The sequence below is a fragment of the Macaca mulatta genome, chromosome 2 (genome assembly GCF_049350105.2).
Source record: "Macaca mulatta isolate MMU2019108-1 chromosome 2, T2T-MMU8v2.0, whole genome shotgun sequence".
In the NCBI taxonomy this organism is placed as follows: domain Eukaryota; kingdom Metazoa; phylum Chordata; class Mammalia; order Primates; family Cercopithecidae; genus Macaca; species Macaca mulatta.
In genome coordinates, this window is record NC_133407.1 from 191391274 (window position 1) to 191415945 (window position 24672).

The 24672-nt window shown below is 34.5% G+C and overlaps 1 protein-coding gene and 1 long non-coding RNA gene across 15 annotated transcripts in view; one reads left to right on the plus strand and one right to left on the minus strand.

Moving 5' to 3' along the window:
- Nucleotides 1-24672, plus strand: part of LOC106996063 (uncharacterized) — a 69764-nt gene that overhangs the window by 12481 nt on the left and 32611 nt on the right. The gene's annotated exons all lie outside the window — the stretch shown is intronic.
- The window catches only part of ZNF654 (zinc finger protein 654), an 82592-nt gene that overhangs the window by 7246 nt on the left and 50674 nt on the right, over nucleotides 1-24672 (minus strand). For 4 of the 14 annotated variants that reach the window (XM_028844714.2, XM_015129182.3, XM_077994306.1 and 1 more), the window contains 5 exons: nucleotides 21258-21339; nucleotides 11179-11314; nucleotides 8433-8635; nucleotides 7600-7739; nucleotides 2226-2367 (listed from right to left, as the gene is read on the minus strand). In XM_028844714.2, the coding sequence (XP_028700547.2) occupies nucleotides 2226-2367; nucleotides 7600-7739; nucleotides 8433-8549 (399 nt within the window). In that variant the 5' untranslated portion in view covers nucleotides 8550-8635; nucleotides 11179-11314; nucleotides 21258-21339. The remainder of the gene's footprint in view (nucleotides 1-2225; nucleotides 2368-7599; nucleotides 7740-8432; nucleotides 8636-11178; nucleotides 11315-21257; nucleotides 21340-24672) is intronic. The other 10 variants (XM_028844717.2, XM_028844715.2, XM_077994308.1 and 7 more) reach the window with 3 other exon arrangements.

Below are 24672 nucleotides of genomic sequence, written 5' to 3' on the forward strand. Positions count from 1 at the left end.
GTGAAAGTCGGACCTATTGCATTTACTTAGTTTGCTCCTACAAATCCATCATCTACAACTTGGAATCCTTTCTGAATTCCAACTACTTATTTCTAAATGTCAATTATAATTAGACTTTACTACCTAGATTTTTCAGATACAGCAAATTCAAAATCCATTCATTCAAAACAGAATTCCTTTTCTTTCTCCATACTTCTATCTACATCCTCTTTTTTTTTTTTTTTTTTTTTTTTTGAGACAGAGTCTTGCACTGTCACCCAGGCTGGAGTGCAATTGCGCGATCTTGGCTCACTGCAACCTCTGCCTCCTGGGTTCAAGTAGTTCTCCTGCCTCAGCCTCCCCAGTAGCGGGACTACAGCCATGAGCCACCACACCCAGCTAATTTTTGTATTTTTAGTAGAGATGCGGTTTCACCATGTTGGCCAGATTGGTCTCGAACTTCTGGCCTCAAGTGATCTGCCCACCTCGGAATCCCAAAGTACTGGGATTACAGGTGTAGGCCATCGCTCCCAGCCTACGTCCTCTATCTTGGCTCATAAAATTATAATGTATACAGATGCTCACATTTAAAAATCTTAAGATCATCAAAAAAGAGAACAGGCTACTTCCTTACCTGAAATCTTTTGATGGTTCCAGGATATTTATGAATTTTCAATTCGTTCAATGAAATGAATGAATTGTTGCATTCAAATTCCTTTAAGTATCTCCAACAATCACTCCTCCTACCACACACAGTCTCTGGCATTAGTCTCATCCCCCACCCACTTCCCCACATTTCTCTGCTACCCTTTAATGTCACCAGATGGTTGTGAAAAACAAATAATAAAATGAGGAAAAAGTGCCCTGTAAGCTATAAAATTCTCTACAAATGTTAATACTATTCTCATGTCATTGAAAACCCAGCTTAAAGTATTTCCTCCGTGAACCCTTTTTAGATATGCCATCTATGTCTCCTGAACTCACACAGTATTTATGACTCTTCACAGTACTGAGGCAATTGAATGATTTATTCCAACAAATAAGTCTTTTTAGTGGAGTATAAACTATTAAGCATCGTATTTTTAATACTTATTTCATCTTTCAATTTTCCTTTTATAATATATTCATAGGTTTACCCCACATGTGAAAAGAAGAAAGCTCTGTGATGACTGGCAAAACCTCACTTACATTGTAAACTTTCTATAATAATATATATCAATTTTTGGTACAAATAAGAATCATGTACAAAAATATGGATACATCTTTATTTTTTAAAATTAAGTTTTACAGGTGATTCTAATGCACATCAAATATTAAGACATGTTCTGTAACATAGTTTTCTTCTTTTGTTGGAAGGAGAGGTTTACTTTGAGAATGCATTTGAATGATATTTCACCATTTAATAAGCATACCATGAATGCAGTTAGCAAAATTACCATGAGAGTATGATCACTACATGATCATACATCTAATGAGTGATGTGATAATGAATGTAATAAATGCATAAAAACATAAAAAAAATTAAAATGTATTATTTAATAGATGCCTCCTTATATATTTAAAAGTAACCAACATAGAGATTCCGTTTAATGGTGCTACCTAAAATGTAAAGTGGCTTTATCTTTATACTCAAAGTCCTGTTGATATTTTGGGGAGAAAACTAAAAGATCTGCAGGATCCACTTTCATGTCTACGTAAGACTCATGTAGGATTGTACTCACTTGGAAGTGGCCCAAGAAAAACTTGATTCAGGACTATTTTTAGAAAGAGGTAATACATTTTTACAATTACTTCAAATAAACAATTTAAAAACTTTTTCCTTAAGTTTCAAAAACACCTCAGAATTCATTGTTCCTTTACACGTAAACAGTGGACCTAAAACTGGAACTAAGTTTCTCTGTGACAGTGAAATGGTATTATCGATAGATACACCAAGTTTATTTGCAAATTAGTTAAGATTCTATAAATGGGATTTAGGACAATATTGAAAGTAACAAATTAATTATAAGAAAAAAGGTTGTAATGGAAGCAATTTCTTCCATGTTAAACTTTAAGTAACAATAAATTAGCCTCCCATGTTGAGAGTCTGCAGTTAGGACAGAGGAGAATGTAATGTATGGAAAATGAGGCCTTAAAATCCTCCTTTCCTTCAATTTTAAAATCAAATAAATTTTATCAAAAGAGATTCAAGTTTCAGTGAACTGCCACTGAATTTTAAACGTAAGGGATCAATATATCCTATTTACCTCATCTTTGATGATTTTCATGAAAGGAAATATGACTCTCACGTTAGTTGCTGTTCTTAAAAGCTGGTAGCATTGATCTACAAAAACTTGTTTTGAAGGATTAGATTTAAGCTGTAGTTTACTCCATATGAAAATCAACTCCCTGTAAATGAGAAAAAAAGAGAATTATCAAAAATACAGTTTATTCAAATACAGACATTAGCTATCTTTCCCTGATTCTATAGTGCCCTGGCTGCAACGTATATGAGTGTAAATATGTATTACGTTCACTCCCAAGCTACTTCTGCTACCTATATGAAACTAAAAAAAGTTGGGAGAGGAAGAAATATCAGAAATCACAAATGTACAGTGGGAAGGAATGAATTCCAACAATATGTTGGCATACCTAAGATGCCTCTACTACTGGGTCAAAACAGAAATTCTGATACTAATTTGCCAATACTGATATTACTTAAAAATAATAGATCCTGGCCTTTAATTAATATTTTACTTGTAAATTTGGAAACCAATGTTGTAGACTATTTATAAAGAAATGGTTCATACTTTTCATTTTCAATTTATTAAGACATCAAAAGTTCTAAAGATTAAAACTGTAAGTATGTTATAGTATTGATTCTGAAATAGTATGTTTCAGATATCATACTTTTAAACAGACAGGCTATGGACCATTCGAACTATTTCATACGCAGATTCTTTTCTCAAATACAGCCACTGTTATTTGATGCACAAGGCTAAGAGCAGTGGGTTTTGAGACAAAGGCAAATCATATGATAGAGCTGATATATTTCGATATCACATTTTAGCAAATTAGAATTCTTCAAAACATGTCATAAAAGTGTACAAAGCATCATAATCTAAAAGTATTAAAATAATTAATGAAAATAGTTTTTAAAAGTGATGAGCATATACTTTGAGCTCAGCACACACAGGTATTAAGTCTAAGGACGGCTTGATTACCATCATGAGGGTGCACATAGTCTACTTAGACAATACAGAAAACACAAAACAGAAAATGACAGCAAGCAACATACAAGAAGTAAAACCAAAATTCCACTTCCATTTCATGCTAGCTATTTATTAAGTTTCAGTCCACTATCCCCCCTTTTTTTGCACTCATACTCTTTTAGAATTCTCTTGAGGTTTCATACCTTCCTACTGCATCTCTAGCTTTTACTGCTTTCCAGTTTTCATGCCTGGGTGTTTCAATTTACATTGCTTTCCATCACCTTAACCCACTCAGAACTAATCATATTCCTGCAAAATTGATGATCTTTTCCTAGATCAGTCAGTGACACTAAACATTTCTCTATCCTCATCTGGTTCTAACCTGTTTATCTTGCAGTGTCTTTACATTTCAAGTATACTTTTGCCCTCAGCTGTATCACTCTTTCTCAATGTTACCCTTTTAGGCCCTTTAATTTTACAGGTGTATTTCTAGAGTGGTTTCTAACCTGATCTGTTTTCAGCCTCCCTGATCACATTTCATTTAGTGCTTATGCTATAAAGTTAACAGCAATAGAAATGTGGGTTTTAGAGTTAGGAGTTTCAGGATTTGAATCTTAGGAACTCCTTACTCTCAGCTAAACTGCTTTATTTATTCTCACTTTTGTTTATACTGACTGCTGTACTTGGAAAGTACTTCATGCCTAAGATGAGCTTATCTTTCAAAGGCCTTATCAAGTATCTCTTCAGGAAAGCCTTCATGAATACCCCAAACTAAAGTGATACCTATTTCAGAAAAGATTCCTCTTACTGATTCATGCCTATCATATGCTTCCTTGTTTATATTTTATAGGTCCTACCTATTTCGCCAACCCTTAATATATTGTAAATATATACAATGACACATTGTTTAGTGGATGCAGTGGCAAGAACATGGAATTGGTAATAAGAGAGACCTAAATCTCAATACAGCATTATACACTAGCTGAAGTGGCACACCCAGTTCAATGAGTCACCCTTTTCTAGGAAAAGCCCTAAAACACAAAGGTAGAAGGCCAGTGGCCATGTCTCCTGTGTGACCCTCCTCTGCATTCCCCTTCAGATATTAATTCAAGGATGGGAAAATGATCCCAGTCAGGCTTGTCAGAATCTCTGAGATGTTCTCAATTCTAAACTATTAAGCTTGGGGTTTGCTGATGTTCCTGCTGGTCTGCAGCAAGAGAGACTGAAGCCAAATGACAGAAAAGAAACAGATTTTGAAAAACATTATCAATGTCAGTGTCCCTGGTAGCAGTTACCTTTGAGAACCACCTGTGGCCTTCCATGTAGCTTTCATGTAGCCCATACTGCACCCTAAATATTGTCCTATACTAGTTAGGCACAGGTGCTGTCACTTGCAAACTAGTACAAATTCCAACTCCATTTCTTACTAGCTGTATGATTGTTAATCTCTTTTATATACAGTTTTCTTATACATAAAGGTTGGGATTATTCCTATTCAGCATCTTTATCCAAAGAATTAAGAGAGATAATTGAAACACCTAGGTGAAATGTCTGGCATATGCTTCCCCTAAATGCTGAAAGCCTGTAATATGTACATTGCAATATCCTAATAAGTTTGCCAAGAGAAGGCTACCACTATGGATTTTTGCTTTAAAGCAGGCAAAGCAGAAATCTTAGGATAGTGTTATGAAGCTCCATTTTGACTGGATTTACAACATGGGATCTTAGGTGTTAGTTGTACAGTGGATTCTGAAGGAAAACAAAAAACAATGAAAAAATCCTGAAAACCATTGATAGTCTTTTAGAAGACCAAAAGAGCAGGTTTAATGAAGCTTATACACGTTTTCTTTTATTCAATGTGTGCGTTAGAAAACACAGCACATTTCTCAGGTAACCAATACAAGACCCTATTAACTACTAATATTACCATTAAGTCATCTACTTTCTGAGGAAAACCTATATAATGAGGTCAGTTACCCTTACAATGCAGATTTTTTTTTTTTCAAACTTGACCCATTTATTTTAAGTAATTTTAATATAGCAGAGGCTGGAAGACTGCCTAAGTTTGAATCCTGGCTTCACTAGTTACTAGCTGAATGGCTTGAACACAGTATTGAATGGCTTGAACACAGTATTATCTCCATAAGCTTGCTGGGTTAAATTACATATGCATATATAAAGCAAAGAATATAGGAAGCACTCAGCAAATATTTGCGGCTATTATTATTATTATTAATGATTGTGAAAGAGAAATGGGTTTAGCAACTTGCCCCATTGGCTTGGGATACAGCAAAACTGTGGATCCGGTTCTATTCACACAGAGGGAAGATAAATGACAAGCTGACTCATAGGCAAGGCCAGGATGAAATGGACAACACAGACTTTGGAGGCTGAAAAGAATCCTGCTCATCAAATTACAGTGAAAATTAACTTCTAGAAGGAAGAAAAGGGACTTTTTCTAACATTCAGAAATATAGAAAAGAGGTAGAAGAAATAAGAGGGTAGGCCATCAGAACCCACACTACTTAGAAGGAAGGGACAAAAAGAAGGCTAAAGACTCGTTTTTGGTTAGGCAGCTGGAGACACTGAGCTTGTATTCTTAGAAGGTGCCTGTGGCCAGGAGCTGGAAGACAGGCATTATAATATGTTTAAGGTCCTTCCCTAACCAGTAGAAATGGGTTACCAATAGAAGAAGAAAATAAAATGTATTTTTCTTTTCTTTTATTTGTGTGTGTGTGTGTGTATGTATACTTGTTTCTAGTTATTTATGAGTATATTACAATGAAAGAATTAAAGTTACCCTGTTTAAATAGTGTGATATAGCTCAGGGCAGAGAACATTCCTATTCCCATAGGAAAAGATCTATTATAACTGTCATGACTGTTTTCAGTTTCCAAATAACCACATATCAAAAAATGATAATACTTCAAAAATTACAGTTATATGCAGTGTAACAACATTTCAGTGAACAGCAGAATGCGTATACAACAGTGGTCACATAAGATTATAACATCATTTTTACTGTATTTTTTCTATATTTAGATATGTTTGCATAGACAAATACCATTGTATTATAACTGCCTATAGCATTTAGTACAGTAACACTGCCATACAGGTTTGTAGCCTAGAAGCAGTAGGCTACGTCATATAGCCTAGATGTGCAGTAGGATATACCATCTAGGTTTGTACCTCTACAATATTCACACAAGGAAATTGCCTATTGACATACTACTTAGAATATATCCCCATCATTAGGTGCTGCATAACTGTATATAAGGGCGAATGTATGTCTTACCACCACCTCCTAATCCCTTTCTCTATTTGAAATTCCAATTTACATGATATAATTTTAAATAAAAATTAGCATAACCTAACTAAAGGTATATTGTAACCCCTAGAAAACAAATTTACCTGTTTCCAGATCCAGGTCTGCTACTAACTAGCTATTTGACTCTTATCTCTGAGTTTGAAGATTTTAATCTATAAAACAAGAATAGGGCCAGGCACGGTGGCTCATGCCTGTAATCTCAGCACTTTGGGAGGCTGAGGAGGGCAGATTTACTTGAGCCCAAGGAGTTTGAAACCAGCCTGGGCAAAATGGTGAATCCCCGTCTCTACAAAACAAACAAACAAACAAAAATTATCTGGGCATGGTCGCACACATCTGTAGTCCCAGCTACTGAGGAGGCTGAGGCAGGAAAATCACTTGAGCCCAGGAAGTTGAGGCTGTAGTGAGCTCTGATCGCACCACTGTATTCTAGCCTGAGTGACAAAGTGAAACCCTGTCTCCAAAAAACAAAAACAAAAACTAACCAAGAATATTGAAGTATTATGATTTGCAGCTATATGCCTTCAAGCTATTGTTTTAAGTATTTGAGAATTTAAAAAAATGTTTATAGCCCATGATCATTTCAGAGTATTATGTTCAGCAAATGAAACCTAGTTTTCTGTTAAGAATATAATGAAACAGCAAAGTGGTAAGAGTTTTGTGTGTTTATGTGTGTATATGGGTGTACTGGAGTCGAGGAAACAGAAATTCTTAATAGCCCCTGAAGAGTGTTTTTATTTTAGGTACCTTAAAACACTCATATTACATTTTAAATTACATGATTGCTAGGTAAACCTACTGCTTCATATATTCTAGCAAGTTTTAAATGTTTTAAAACTCAGACTCCAAATTAAAATTTAATTTCAAACCATTGCTTCATTATAGCACATCCCTTAAACATTTACACTACCAGTTTAGTGGCACATTATCATTTTCTTTTTAAATTCTCTAGTTCTTAGAATCTACTATTGTTCCTTGCACAATCAATTTTTTTTAAAGTAGCTTGATATTTTCACACAATTTAAAAAACAAAGTTCAAACTGCAGTTTTCTTTCTGTTGCCCATCTTACCATTTCAATTTCTTTATTTGCGAACACTTACCAGATACAGTACATATCCCCATTCTGGAGCTGTGGAATAAGAAAGGATTCACAGAGTTGCAAGGCTAACATAGTTTTGCCTTCTTTTTCGGCATTACAGATGATATCAATTCCACTCTTACAATCAGTTTTCAATAAATGCTGTAAGAGGAAAAGAGAAATCAGTTCATATCAATAAAAGTATCTAAGAAGCTAGTTGCAATAAATGTTTAAACATTCAAAATGAATTACTTAGATTTCTAGTTTTCTTCTACAAAAACAATGATGACTTGTACAGAAATATTTTCATGGTTACATAGTTTCACTGTACAGCACCTACATTTTACAATGACTACTTTTAATCTCATTAATGTCCACAACCTATAGGTACATATGATCCATATTAGGAAAAGATTAATTCCTTCACCTTAAGAAATAAAATAAACATGAGCATTTTACCTCTAGTACTTTATTTTAAAGGCAAGATCATAATGCTTCTTGGGTTTGTTTTTTTTTTTTTTTTTTTTTACTCCTGGCAAGCTGTGAGCTTGTTGACTTTTATTTGACCTCTTCTCCATCACATCAAAAGTGCAATGTGAATAATACTTATTAATGAGTATATTTTATTGATTTCATCATTTGTTAATATCAGATTTTGACTTAATTCAACATGACCTTAAGTTATGGTGCCAAAAGAAAACACATCTAGATAATGTAATCCTTAAATCTTTGGCATTACTGTAAAAGGAATTTAACAACAACAGTGGGCTACTATTTTTTTTGGTTTTTTTTTTTTTTTTTTTTTTTTTTGGCAGGGTTAAAATGGTAATAGGCAAAAATAGTCTCAAACAATACCTCCCGGAATAGCTGATCTTCTACAGGTGACATAAACAGACATGTGAAGAGTGCTTGATGGAAGTATAAGTCTTTACTGATTTCTGGGTGATTTATACAAGATTTAATAAGAGCCATTGCTTCGGGTATGCGTTCACAAGCAATTAGGTATCTGGCACGTAGTTCAAAGAACAGTGGATTTTCAGAACTTAAATATTTGTTCACTATATTAAAAAGAAAACAGACTCTATTACTCTCAAGAAAAGATTCTCTCAAACTTTGTTCTTTGAAACTTTACCACTAAAATATGGTTTCTAATTAGATTTAACTACTTAAATAGCATTTTCCTTAGTAGGAGTTTATTTGTGAAAAGAATATTCAGTTATATGGTTGGAAAAAGGAAAATAAGAGTGACACCAAAACAGTGCTCAAGAAATATTTGTTGATTTCTTCTCAGTCTAAAAAGTAAATAACAGAAACAAAATTTTAAAAGAAAAAAAATTTTCTTCTTTCAGTTCATTAATATGTTAAAATATGTTCCAAGTAACATGGGTCTATGTCTTTTTAGTCTAAGATTACATACTTTATCTTCTTACTGCTCAATATTTTCTTTAAGATTAAAAGGCTGAATCCTAGTCTGTCACATTAAAACCATGTTAGTTCACATTAATTATAGAGATGTAATCTGAATTAATGAAAAAGTTGAATCACAAGAAAATATATTTTATTTAAAGATAAAATTAATCCAAAAGTAGTGCCAAATAGGACTGCTTATTAATATACATTTATGTATCACTAAGGATAATTACTAATTAATACTTTACACAATTTTAAAATATATAAACACCATTAGCTACATAACTTTATTTAGACCTAACAACAACCTTATGATGGGTATTATGATACTAGCTTTATAGATTGCAAAACTGAGTCTCAGAGAGGTCAAATGACTTGCCCAAGGACAAATAATTAAGTGGCAGAGCAGGAACTGGAACCCATATTTTTATGATTTTGAATCCAGAAGTATTTTAATTACTTATATTTAATCAGTAGCTTCTAAAGTGCTTACAAATGTTTTATTTTGGCTTAAAAATTTGTCTTGCAATTCTGTTTACAATATATGATACTGACTTGTATAGTTAATGCAAAGATAACTTCACTCTGGTCTTTCCCCTAATCATCACCAACTAGAGAAAAGTCATCCATATCAATGAGGCTCTAGAGCAGCTTTTCCCAAAGTGTGAGGTATGCTAGTATAGGTATCAAAGGAGTATTTATTATTTTAATGTAATTCCCAGCCTAAATGGTCATCAGCCCTCAGACCAACCAATAACAGGTTTATTCTAGATTCTACGAGTGAAGCCTAAATCTATCCCTTAAAAGCTCAAACTTTCTTCTCCCCTGTCCTCACTTCTCTTGAAGCTCTGTCCTTGTCTAGCTTCTTCCCCTCTGGACACATGCAGTCTCTTCATAATTTTCTCCAGTCTGTCACCCTTGCCTTTCCTGTATTTGATTCTTCATACTTCTTCAGTAATCCAGCTCTTCCTCCTCAGCTTCAACTCTCCCTTTTCATTTTTTTTTTCTTTTTTTTAACTCCCTTTCCAAGATCCACACCTCAAACACCAGTGTCCTTTTTACCCCTTGGGTTCTTTATAACACTGTCACATATACCTTAGCCCTATCCTCCTAGTTTTGTCCCACCTCCCATCCCTTCAAAGCTCCTCCTCCACTTAACTGCATTCACAACTCACCCTAACCCCTTAACCTGTGACTAACAGAAATAACCAGCTCAACAAAATCTGTGGAATGAAGTGTCTTTCTCACCAAACCAAGGTCTAACTGGTTCCAGGGTTGGGAGGTCTTGTTTTTTTCCCCATTGGCTGTCTCATAACTAAACTCCATTGGCTCTCTCCACACTTTTAAATGTTTTCTACACTTTTGTGCTTATTCACTGTTACTGAGCTTACACTCTACAGTTTTAGTGATCCAAAATGTTCTGGGGTTCAGGAATAATGTGGGGAACATTTTAAAAAAGAATTAACTAACAGCAGTTGACAAAGCCTCCTGCCTTGAAAGAAAAATTTGGCCTACAAAGGACCACTGTTAAATCAGATTGGACAGGAGGTGATATCAAAGAAATATGCAGGTAGTAAGGGTATGAGACAAAACTTCTAATTCATGAAGTTTGGGAAATACTGCTCTAGAGTACTTGGAATTCAAATTTATTCATTCAGTTAGTCACTTATTCACTCACACATTCATCATGTGGTCATTCATTCAATCCACAAATACTTATATTAAGCATCTACTCTGTACCAAGCACTGGGCTAGCTACAGGATATGCAGTAGTAGTGACAAAAATTCAGAGTTCCAGCCCTCATGAAGCTTCCTGTGTAAGGGAAGGGAGATTCCATATGCTTTCATGAAAAGCAGACTTTTTGTTTCTTAAAAAACAGAAAAAGATGTTCCTACTTAAACAGATTTTAAAAATACAACTGAAGTGACAAAAATACCCTCTCTGTAAATAAGTAACATCTAGTAGATGTGTTACCACTCAGAATTTCCATTACGAGAAATAAATGTACCGATCCGGGTGTCAGAAGTCACTTTGGGCCAGGTTACAAAAACACTGTTAATGTGAAAATACATCACTCCCATTATTCAGTATTATAAAATGAAGAAAAATCACTATTACTGCTCTAGTTAGTAAATGAAAGTGTATTTGCTTCTCACAAATGTTGGTTTGGTTTTGAATCTCCTGAAGTACCTATCTCCTGAGATGCTGGCTGAGCTTTAAGGACAGCTTGCAACACTGGATCTTCCCATGGGCCACCATCTCTAATGATTCGAGTCACCAGTTCCAGATTCACATTTCCATATCTGCGGAGGTGATTCTGGCATTCCTAGGAGAGAAAAATCATTTTGGCTCTGTGAATTTAAAGGGGTTAAAAACTAAACTTGATCATCATTGTCAGTAAAATGACTGATGGCCAGTGAGGCAGCTATTAAATTATAAAAGAGAAAGGGTTACTACTGTAACCTAAGTAGGGTGTCAAAACCCCATGAACACAAATAGGCTTTAATGCCAAAGGTTATACAGCAGTATCTGTATAATTGGACTTAGAAAATCCCAAACAGGGATGATGTGTAACCTAAGGGATACATCATTTCTAGGAAAAGAACCAGGTTGCAAAAAAATGAAAAATGTTCAGTTAAATTTATATAAAGGTTCATAAAGTTCCTCTTAACAATGGCAGGCAAGAGCCTGACAAGAAAAAAAGTGTGTGGTACGGCAGGGGGCGTGCGGTGCCTGCTAAATGTACAGTCTCTCTCTGGCTGGCAGGTAGACAAAAGTCTCCCGTCCTGATCTCAAATATATAATCTAAGTTGTGGTAGAAGGCTGCAAGATGGAGATTCTATTTCCCTTTGTTGGATAGTTAGATTTGCAGTTTTGGGATTTAAAAAATGACAGGTTAAAGAAATCTCTAAATAAGTAAATCCAACCTCTGCTTTAGATTTAAAATAAAGATGTATTGTTAAGTTGGGCAATAGTTGTGAATTTGTCCACACATTTTCTGGGTTTTTAAAAAAAGGTATTTGAAATGTTTTTTCAGAGAATCTGCTTGGACTTGTAACATGAAATTTGTAACAAGTCTGTAAGCAATGAATCTTAGTTTACTGAATTTATAAATCTCGTTTATTAGATTTAGATTTATAAGCTTTGTTTAGTTTGATTATGCTTTCTGATTAATTACATACTTTGTTAAATATTGTTGGTTTTTTTTTGAGATGGAGTCTCACTTTGTTGCCCAGGCTGGAGTGCAGTGGCACGATCTTGGCTCACTGCAACCTCTGCCTCCTGGGTTCAAGTGATTTTCCTGCCTCAGCCTCCCAACTAGCTGGGACTACAGGCTTGTGTCACCATGCCCAGCTAATTATTTGTATTTTTAGTAGAGACAGGGTTTCACCATGTTAGCCAGGACAGTCTCGATCTCTTGCCCTTGTGATCCGCCCACCTCGGCCTCCGAGTGCTGGGATTACAGGCGTGAGCCACCGTGTCCGGCCAAGGTATTGTTTTTAAAAATGGTTCAGAGAATCGAATTTGACAATTTAAAAAGATTAACTGAATATCTAGTAAAAGTATTATTTTCAAAAATGCATAAATAGAGCTTAAAGTGTTAAGAAAAAAACTAGATGTAGAAACTGGCGATGTTAAAAAAAAAAAAGTGAGTGTTGTACATCAATCAAAACACAAGCAACTGCCAGAATTCTGTGCTCACAAAATCTCCCAGATATTAAAATCTCTCAGATATTAGTAGCAGTTATAAAGCACAGCTTCAGAATTTAAAAAACATATCTTCACAAATGTTACTTATTAGACGAATCAAGGCTACATATTCAAAGTGGCTACAAACACTTTGCTTTTATTAAACTCTCATATTCTTTCATAATTTGCTGAGATTATATAGTGATTTATATATGCCACATTGCATTCCTGGTTAAAATAGACAAAAGAGGTTTTACTTGTTTTATGAGAGAATAAAGTAGTAGAAGAAATCAAGCTTTAAAATAAAGAATCATTCAGTCAAGTAAAAACATCACTTGTAAATAGTCAAACGTTATGAAAATAAGTATCTTCTAAAAGGTATTTAAGGTTGGTCCCAAATTAAGCAATCAAGCAAACAAAAATCCTATAAACAATGGGCAAGTTACTTAACCTCTCAGCTCTATCAGTCAATTCCTCTGTAAAATGGATACTAAAACACCTACTTCATAGGATTGTTGTGAGGGTAAAGTAACGGTATACGGAGAGTGCTTGGAACAATGCCTAGCACCTCGGCAGCACTCAAAAGACATTAGCTATTATTTCTTCTAGTATTTTAACAGTTTGAATAAATCCTTTAGGGCATTTAATTTCCTTGGCATGAAATTAATTGCTGCATTTCCACATGTCAGCATGTTAAAGCATTCATTAAATATGTGGTAAATATAAAGATATGAATTTAACATACATGGAACATTGTAATGATTCTTGGCAACAGCTTCATGGGTAAAAACAAAGATCACCTGAAACCTCCCAAGGTAAGCAAGGTAGCAAGCTCCCAAATTACTCTAGACATACAGATGACTGCCCTGAAAATTCAACTACTGTAAGCTATCTTTTGGTCCAAGCAAAGCACAAGAAATAAGGTAAGTTGGACACTAGTCCCTGAGTCATTGGTGAGCTTAGTTCTGCTGCTCAGCCATGGGACAATCCATCTTTCTAGTTGTCTAAGGATAGGTGAGGCATCAGTCAGTGCTATGGGACTTAGAACTGGACTTAGACTAAGTCAAGACGTATTTCCAACTTCCTAAAGTTGGCTGAAAATAAGAAACACTTGGACCTCTTTTTAAAAAACAGATTCCTAGGACCTAATTTAGACCTACTGAATCAGAATTTCTAGGGGAAAGCCCTGATAATTTGAATATTTAACAACTCTCACCCACAGGCAACTTTGGAACACTTTTAAAATTACACCTCCCACATTTAGTGTATACTCCCATAAATGATTACATAATGAATTATATACTTGTACTCTTGCCGATCTTTGTTAAAAATTAGTAAACTAGCTTCCATTCCTTTTTCTAAGATAAAAATGAATTATAAATGGTGTTTTTGTGGATGTACACTTCGGGGGTCAAAAATACCATATTTTGGAGAGCACTCCTATAGAGAACAGCTCAGGATAGGAAACAGATGAAATAAAGATTTCATTTTGGTCTGTTTAAAAAGACAAAGGAAGAAAGAACAATAAGCTTACAAATATTTTTTGGCTCCTTGTTCCTTAACTAGAATAGTGGCTTTTTTGGATGATATTCAAGGTAACACCTCCAAAGTGAATAAGGAAGCACTTAAATTACTGTAGAATTCACAACTTATTCTCTCCTTAGGGTATATATACACATTGTATTTTTCTTTCTTTTTTTTTTCTTTTTTTTTTTTTTTGAGACAGAGTCTCACTCTGTCGCCCAGGCTGGAGTGCAGTGGTGCGACCTTGGCTCACTGTAACCTGGGCCTCCCAGGTTCAAGCGTTTCTCCTGCCTCACCCTCCCGAGTAGCTGAGATTACAGGTGCCCATCACCATGCCTACCTAATTTTTGTATTATTAGTAGAGACAGGGTTTCACCATGTTGGCCAGGCTGGTATTGAACTCCTCACCTCAGGTGATCTGCCCACCTCGGTTTCCCAAAGTGCTGGGATTACAGGCGTGGGCCACCATACCCAGCCATACATATTGTATTTTTCTAGAATATTTACTTAAATAATAAATTGTGCCTCTATCTTAACTTAATCCTTTATTAAGTCATCAGTCTATTATTATTGATACCCACATTACACTGTGCTAAATATAATCCCCTTAATTACTTCCATTCAACTTTGTGTCTTTGCCAAAGGTGGAGAGAAAATACAACTCCATCACTTCTTTCAGAGTCCATTTCTTAATGTTTAACTCCAAAAGGAAGATTTCTTTTCCCTGAACTGGTTGCCGTTTTGGAGAAGGCACCTACAACATGTGTCTGTGAAGCTACAGATCAGTGTTCTGGCCATTCTACATAATTGGTCTGGATCCATCAGCAGTTTATCATAGGATGAAAGTCTTACTACTTTAATCTCAAATTTAAGGACTTCTGAACTTACCTACCTACTCATTCACCTATTGCACATCATGAATCCTTTTCTTCAGTCTGGTTTCTCTCACATCTCCCAAAATTCACCTTGTCTTTTCTTACCTATGCCATTTCTTATGTCATTCTCCTACAACTTCCATAAACGTATCTAAATCCTATCTTTTCACAATCCCACTTTCCCCAAGAAGCTTCTACGACTACCTTAATCCATAATAAACTTAATTTCTTCTCCTGCCATATTGAACATTTGTGCTACATTATTATGTTAGAGGAAGGCCTTGCATTACTATCTTAAGTGTTGACATCTTCTTAGGTGGTTAAAAGTTTTTTCAAACAGAGACAAAAAAGGAAAGATGTGCCAGAGAACTTTTTAATCAAAATAACTTTTTAATCAAAATAGGGTTTTATAGAAATCTGTGTAAATGGAAGCACTATGGAGTCTGAATGAAGATTCCAGAATAAAGCTAGAGACCACCACCTATCCAATTCACTCATAAGCAAGTTACTGCAGCAAATTAAGACAAAAATGTAAAAGGTCTTCAATATGGTTAATATTATAAAAACAATATTTGAATTACAGTAGTCTTTATAATACTTTGAAATGAGATGAGAATAATAAATCTTATTACACGTTCATTGGTTATCTCATAGCAAAGCATTTCATAAAGTTATAAAATTTAAGGATGTTATGCATTTTTCTTTTACAAAAAGGCAATCATGTTTAATTTGCCATTCTTTTTTTATGGTAGGTTCCTGAGGAATATTTACCTTGTATTTTCAAAAATTAATCATTCTGAGCTTGCCCATATAAAATAAAGGGGACAGTTATAACAATGAAAGAAGTTACTGTTTTTCAATACAAAGTTTTTACAAAGAAAATAACTTAAAATGAACGTTTGGAAGTATTTGCATTTATTACATGATTGCTGTTGCCAAAAATCAGTATGTCACTTATAATGCTTCTATTATGCCATTAAAAAACTTAAGAATTTTCTGTTGAAAAATTTTCAACTGGAGCATTTTAATGAGTTTTTAATTCATTAGTAAAAGTGGTTAGTATTAAAGAAAACATGGATTGACTTTAGGAATACAAATTTGGTAGTCAAATTTTGCATAATTCACGGAAGGCATTTTAAACTGAGCATCATGATTCAGAAAAGAAAATTTTCCTTTTTTTAATTTTGCTCATCTTTGTTTGGATTTATTATTTATTTAACTTTAAATTCTGGGATACATGTGCTGAACATGCAAGTTTGTTACATAGGTATACATGTACCATGGATTTTCTGCACCTCTCAACCCATCATCTAAGTTTTAAGCACCACATGCATTAGGTACTTGTCCTAATGCTCAGACAAGAAATTTTCTATCAAAAATATCCTTTTAACTTATGACCAAACATCAAAGTAAACTGAACCTAAAATCTGACTTCGTATTACTGTATCACTGTGATACAGTAATTTTGAAAATTTTTCAAAAATACACCATAATCACACTACTGTCAGTGACTTTATACTGTTGAATTTAAAACATTATTTTAGTTTTATCCTTTTTAAATGTACTTTTGTTTTATAACATATATAGTATGAGTACATGTGCATAAGTAATATACGCACAAAGGGGATATGTGCTTAAACTGTATTTTAAAAACTGTATGGTATATCAGAAGTCTGGAGACCCTGGTCTTAGGTATTACTTGTTTTTGTATTTGTGTTTGAGGCTGAATATAAAACTCATGTTTGTCTTCTATTGATTATCATGTCAGTTTTCTTCACCATCTCCTGATTTGTTTGTTCCTTGCCATTTCTACAATTCCCATTCTAGTCTAGGCCTTTGTTGACTACCACTCAGATCACCAAAGTAAAGTTTCTTCATCCCTCCCCATCCCTAATAAGGCAGTCTTTAGAAGGTTTTAAAATCTTAGACAATAAAGCTCTTAAGATAGCAGTATAAATAAAACATTTAAACCTGTGCTTTAGCCATATACATTACTGTAAACATATGAGTATATCTTTATAATAGATTAGGGAATATGGCATAGAAAGAATTCGAATGCTGGGTTGAGAGTAAGACTTAGGTCCTCATTCTGCTTCTATAAACCTCAACTCTGATGGGGCTTAATTTTCAGATATGTTAAATAAGGGAACTGGATTAATAATTTTTAAGATGACTGTCAGTCTCAAAATTATAAAAATGTATGAATGCCTATAAGTTACATTATTTGATTTTTTAAAATAAGTAGAATTATGTATTTACTGAGCTATTTAAGTATACCCTTTTTGGGACTTTGGAGTTGTCCCTTTTTTGCAATTTCACTTACATTCATGGAAGATACTATGAACTCAACCTTGGCAAAAATGTACAGATCCTTTAAGAAAAAAATTTTTTAAACAAGATATCTTTCCAGTTAACTGATGATAACTGAGGTATTTATCCTCTTTAGTCATCTTTACTTAGAACATCTGTAACAGAGAACTGTTTTGCTAGCAGGCAAATAAGTCTCTATCAAATCCTTCATGCCCAAACAAAGGGAGAAGGAGAAAGTTTATAAGTACTACAGTTTAATTTGGTAGATCATGGCCTATGAGACAGTAAAGAAGAAGCTCCAGTGAAAGACAACTACACCTCTCTTATGAGACTTTCTTACCTCTGTGTAATGGGGCTGGCTGCATTTAGTTTGGGTCATCCCTCATTCTCAATGGAAAGAATGCTGTCATGAAAAGCCATATATATATATATACACACACACACACACACACCCCACACACATATATATATGTGTGTGTATATATATGTATATATATGTGTTTTTTTTCTTTTGAGACAGAGTTTCACTCTTGTTGCCCCGGCTGGAGTGCAATGGCGTGATCTCTACTCACTGCAACCTCTGCCTCCCAGGTTCAAGCGATTCTCCTGCCTCAGCCTCCCTGAGTAGCTGGTATTACAGGCACGAGCCACAACGACCTGCTAATTTTGCATTTTTAGTAGGGATGAGATTTCTCCATGTTGGTCAGGCTGGTCTAGATCTCCCAACCTCAGGTGATCTGCCCGTCTCGGCCTCCCAAAGTGCTGGGATTACAGGCGTGAACCACCACGCCCAGCCCATATATCTTATTTTTAATGTGGATATAAAAGTCACTCAGGATTTCTGTCCTTTAGGCTCTGCTGCATGCCTGATGCACTTCTGAGAAGCGGCAACAAGAATGAGATTGATCACACCCCAAATCCCTACCACCTGCTATTTCCTCCAGCCCTTGTTGTTACAAGCATGGGATAGCGGGGGACATGACTGGATACCACTAGAAGTTCTCTCTTTCTCTCTGTATTATTTTTTCCCCTCTCACACATTTCCCTGTTTCATCGCATTCAGTCAATCAAGTATTATTTGTTCCCCCGCCCCCCACCGTCAATCTGGTTTCATCCCTGAGCAATTGACATCAAGCTCCCATCCTAATTTCCAGCATTTATCATTATTATTTTCCCTCATTTTACATTATTTTTGTCATTTCATTGGGAATCTCGAAAACTGCTAGATATAATGATGATGAGGCAGATGCATCATATGAGAAATGTAAACAAAACTACTGGAAGTAAAAGGCTAAGAAGAAAATTTTTATAAGCCAGTAAATGGAACATTTGGCTCTAAGAATGAAGTTTCTTCTAGAAATAACAGAGAGGAAAAATTATAGGTAAGAAGAGTTAAAACTTTTTACTTGAACAACTGAGATTTTAGGAGATCAGAAATTCATGGAAGAAAATAATAAATCTAATAGCATGGTTTTGGTATTGTTGTAAAAATAAAAATCCAGGTAGTAAGACTTGAGAACTCATGCCCTTCACCAGACAGGCTCTACTGCCTACCTTAAAAACAGTGACATGATCATTTTGCCAGGAATTATGCCAAGCACTTTACTCATTTAACCCATAAAGTTACTATGCAGCAAGTATAGTTATTGCCCCCATTTTACAAATAAATAAAGTGATACAGAAATTATGAAACTTGCCCAGGATGACACAGTGTAAGCAGCAAAGCTGGTAAACTCACGGTGGAAATACAGCGGGGGAAAGAGAAGTTTACTCAAATCCAACAAAGAATACCTTGGTATTCAAAGTGTGGTTCAGGGGCTGGCAGCATTAATTATCACCTTGGAGCTTATCAGAAATGCAGACTCTCAGGCCCCCTCCCACAACTACTGAATCATAATCTAAATTTTAACAAGATCCCCAGGTGATCTTTATGTACATTAAAATATGAGTAGGACTGTGTTTGTCCTACTTATAGGAGAAGAGAAAGAACACCACCTTATGCTGGTGTGAATCTGTATGAAAGATGTATGGAGATGAACCACTTGGGGAGCTAGGGTTTGTACTTGCACAGTACAATATATTAAAAATATTTCAAAAAGTGACATTTGGGGTTGTCACTGAATTAGTCACTTATCACAATTAGTGACTATTATCAATGTCAGTCAAAAGCCTGGATAATTTGTAAGCTTGGAAAATATAAGGTTTTAGGGAGGTATACATGAAGATTACATGTTGGCCCTTCCTGAGTTCCCAAGGGCACAGGCCTGGGAAGCACCTACAGCAGAAGCTCAGGTCAGCAAATGAAGGATGTTTCTCTAAGTAAAGATAACATGAGAGCAAAAGGTAAAACCTCTCTTAGAAGGTAGGAGTTACAGGCTCAAGGAAATTCAGAGTAGGAAGAAGCCACAGTAACAAAAGTGGCAGAAATGGCAGAGACTTTTAAAAGGTGGGGTTGGGGGGTTAGTAGATGAGCTTTAGAATCAGCCAGGATTAGAGAGTGTCAAAGGATCAGAACAGGAGATAGAAAAGTATGCAAAACCGTTAACTTTTCCTTGAGAAATTTATTATTTTGATAACTGAATGGGCACCCTGCTTACAAGGGAAAAAATAAAGGAAATGTACCTTCACTAGTGTTATGTTTTTCATACATTTGAAGTGGAAGTTAAATATTGTCCCTCGTCTACTCCAAATATTTCAGTGGTTCCCATTATCAGTGGTCAGCTGACATCTCTATGAGGTATTTCTTTACCTCTCCATTTAATACTGAAATATCCTTCCCCAATATCACTATGCCAGCACTATCCCCATCCTCCTCTATTTTTCTCTAATGAATCTGTCAGTTTTTCATTTATAAGGGTTTGATTGTCTTTCTGTCCCTATACCAGAATTAATAACTCCACAATAGGAGGATTTTTCTATTTTGCTTACTACTGTTTTTCTCAGACCTTAGTGCAAAGCATACTGTGAGGACTCAATAAACATTTGCCGAGTAAAATTTTAAGAATGGATTACCGAGAATACAAGCGTCAAAAAAAAATGGAATGGAAAATTAATAAGTTTTAAATACTTGAATATATACTCTAATTGGAACAGAAGTTCCATGAGAACAGGTATTTTTACCACTTTTGCTGAATGTAAGAATGGTTAAAGTAGAATGTTCAATATAATGTACCTAATACAGCAGTCTGGTTGTCTATAAGCCTTTCTTTTAACACCATGGTAACAAATACAAGATACGTTGTCTGTATATTTCAGTTCTAAATGGGCAGTCAGGGAGACTTCACCCCTAGGGGGAGCTCAAAGTACATCTTCCTTTACTTCACCGAGTGGGTCAGGGTTGCTTCCCAGTAAGTAGTAAAAAGATCAAATGTCTTTCATCTACAGGAGAGGTCTTGAATCTTTTGTCATTCCCTTCTGAATGTACTCTCTTCTCTCCTATACCAAGTGCCCGAAAAAAAAAAAAAAAAAAAAAAAATCTTCTGCCTCCTAGCTGGGGAAAGCTATTATGAGAGAGAAAATCAAGGTACAGCCAAGGGAAAAAGTGGCATGGGATAGACAGCTTGCTTCAAGTCTGGCAAAGAAGAATCGTTTTTCACCAGGGAAAGTTCTAGGAATCCACAAGGGTGGTAGCAGGCTCTTTTCTAGCAAATGTGGAATATGAATTCCAGCTAGGAACTGCTTGGGAATACAGTTAAAAATTAATTATATGAGTTGTCTTTATCAGCCAGTAATAACAGGATCTTAAACACTGTCATGTTAGCAACCATTAAAAACTTACAAGCAATAAATAACCAATAAGCTGTATTTAGCGAGAGCATAATGGTCTATTTTAAGTGTAAACAAAATGTGAAGTAGTAAACTGTTTTTTACCTGGAATGATCCAAGAATATCCTTTAAGGGCTCTTCATAAAACTCATCTCTTCCAAAGAACAGCAGCAACTCAAAGAAACTCCTAGAAAGAATAAGTGAATAACTTTCATTGCTTCTTTGAGTGTTTTGCTCCAATTAAAAGATTATCAACTAGTAACAGCTATCTAATATCAAATATTTGACTTAAAATTTTTTGGTTTAAAAAAATTGTACTGATCACCAGAATTCATATTATGTTTTCTGTAAGATTTTAAAAGAAGTGCCTTCAAGGAAAATACAAAGAAATATACTTACAGTTTTAGAACTATAGAATGAAACAATTATATTACTCATGCCTACTAATGACCACAATGCAATACAATTTAATGGCATACAAGGTCACAACAATGATAGAGCTATACATGGAAGGATGATCTAAAATGAACCCAAAGTCTGGCTTCACCATAATATAATAGGACTCCAGAGAAAATCCAAAATCTCATTTTTTTCTGGGTGATATAAGAGTTGGATAAAATTAACACAAAAACATAAGTTAGAGAATCACCATAAAACTCTTGGCCAACATTTATATTACAGCATATACTAACAACTATATCTAATAAATGACACATGGTTCCTCACACTAAGCTTACCTTGATTATCCCACTCATAACAGGATTGCTCAAATTCTGTAGTTCCTCATTTTTAAATAAATCATTTGGAAATACTGTTACTAAATATGTGCTCTTAATAATTTATGATTCATAAAGAAAAGAACATGAATGATTTCCTAATCATGAGCATGGAAAATTATAAAATTATTTATTGTTTAGCAATCCTAAAGTAGTACAAGTGACAAATCCCTCTAAATCTTAAATCTTAATTCATCTAGCAGATCCTCTAGTGTAACTACCTGAAGTTGTTTTTTTAATAAATGGTTTTTGCTTTTAATCAAAACAAATCACTAATAGACTAAAATTATAAAATATAACTATGAGAATATATATGCTTTTAAAATTAAAAGACCTAAATATTACACAGTTACACACTTACAGCACAATCACCATACTCCATAACCTGACATTTTTATAAATTTGACTACTACAAATTTTAAAATATCAACGGACCAAAAAACTTAAAACCAGTCCAAAGCAAACTGATACACGGAGAAAGATTATTTGATGATTTCCTTAATTTAAATGCTTCTACAAGTTAGGTTAAAAAAAATAAAAAGTCAATAACCTAGTAGAAAACTGCAAGAGAATATTTCACAGAAAATAAATGCAAGTGGATTTTTTTTTTTCAAATAGAAAAACATGCTCTTATTAATTGTCAGGCCAAAATTATAAAGATGAAATACTATTTCTCCTCTCATATTTATGAAAATAAAAGAGATGATGTATTCTATGATGGCTTTGGTGTATAGAAACAGGATTTGATAATCATCTTGTTGGAGGGAATGTAAATGTTCCTATACTCATCACAATTTAAAAGGTACACATACCATTTGACCTAGCAGTTCTACTTACAGAAATTTCATCCTCAAAATATACATACATAAGCTCAAAGACATAAACAACAATATACATTACAAATGGTTTATAGTAGCAAAAAACTGGAAATATACTGGAAATGTCTACCATAGGGTACTAGGTAAATTAAATATATCCATACAATGAAATATAATACAAATATTAATGGAACATTAGTGAGAATATAGCTACATCTATATGAATAAAAAAATTCCAAGATATATTGTTAAGCAAAGACACAGAGATACATATTCATCACATTATCTTTGTGTAAATGGGAATGGAGGTGAGGGGTCAAGGGGTGGAGGGAACATATACACCAATACATAAAGTTTGTACATTGTCAGACTATCTAGCAGGATATCCAGCAAAGCAACTGACTCTGCAAAGGGCAAATAAGAACTAGGGGTCAGAAATGAAAGGCAGAATTATTTTTTGTTATTAATCCTTTTGTAATTTTTCATTTTACTATTAATAAGTATAAAACAAGCCCACCAAAAAGTGCCTCTGGAGTCTTCTCTATTCCTAGTAACAAAGCACTAATTCACATCTATCTCATCTTTAAACATCTAATGGACCTCCACTCTAGACATTCCATACTTACTCAAAATCCATGTTCAACACAGCAGTTATTATGTTCCTAAAACAGAAATGAACCCACTACTCACCAACTTTACAAACTGCTGTTTGGACTGTACCATCTAAAGCACCGATGGTAGTGTGCATGCACCACTACCAGTTACCTAAATAACATGGTCCAACTCCATGATAATGATATTAAAGAGAGAAAAACCACATGCAAAGTAATAGTAAATAAAGGCAAAACACATCAAACCTTTTCCTTAGAGGAAGTTTTAAGGAAGACAGCAAGTACTTATGAAGTAAGAAAAGGCTGAAATTACTGTAAGAAACTGAAATATATGTAGAATTAGAAACCTCGTTTCCAACCTGTTGTATTTCCTATTGACTCTATAAATAATCAACTACATGTTTAGAGATCAACTTGTATAGCCCTCCTTATGGAAGAAAACTCTGTAGGGTGCAAACTGAATGAGTCCAAAATAGTATAAAGTAGAAGCCCATAATAAGTAACAGCCTACAGCAAGGCTAGTAAACTACTGCTCACAGGCCAAATCTGGCCCGAGGAAGGCCAGTTTTTGTACAGTACATGAGATATGAATGGTTAGCCATATTTAAATTTTTTTAAGTCAAAAGAATAGTATTTCATGGTGGGTGAAAATTACATGAAATACAATGATCAGTGCTAATATATAAGGTATTATTGGAACACAGTCATATCCATTTATTTACATATTGACTATAGCTGCTTTCATACCACAGTGGTAGAGTTGACCAGTGACAACACAGACCTATTGTAGGCAGAGAGCCTATAATGTTTAGTATCTGGTCCTTTACAGACCCATGGTCTAGCTGTTTAGGTTTGAATCTCAGCTCCACTATTTAATTGATGAGTATCCCTGGGCAAGTTACTTAATATCTCAATGCTTCAGTTTCTTTATTTATAAAACACAAGTAATAATATTAGTAACCACCTCTTGAAAAGCACTTGGCATAATTCCTGGCACTTAGTGCTATAGGTATTTGCTGATTAATAACATAGTACAACCATTATTTATTAACATGTCACCATCCAGATTTTCTTCAACAATCTATGAGGAAACACAAGATCTTCAGAAGTTTGTTCTGCTCAGCTATACATATGTCAATTTTGTTGAACTGTAACAGACTAATTATTCTTAAACTGTAAAGATTTTTTAAAAATGTCTGATTAAACTCATCAAAAGATTTCTTTCCAAAAATTTATTATTGTATCATAATATTTATCAGTTTTTCATGTTGAACATGTTTAATGTTTCTACAATAAATGTGTTTAATACATTTTT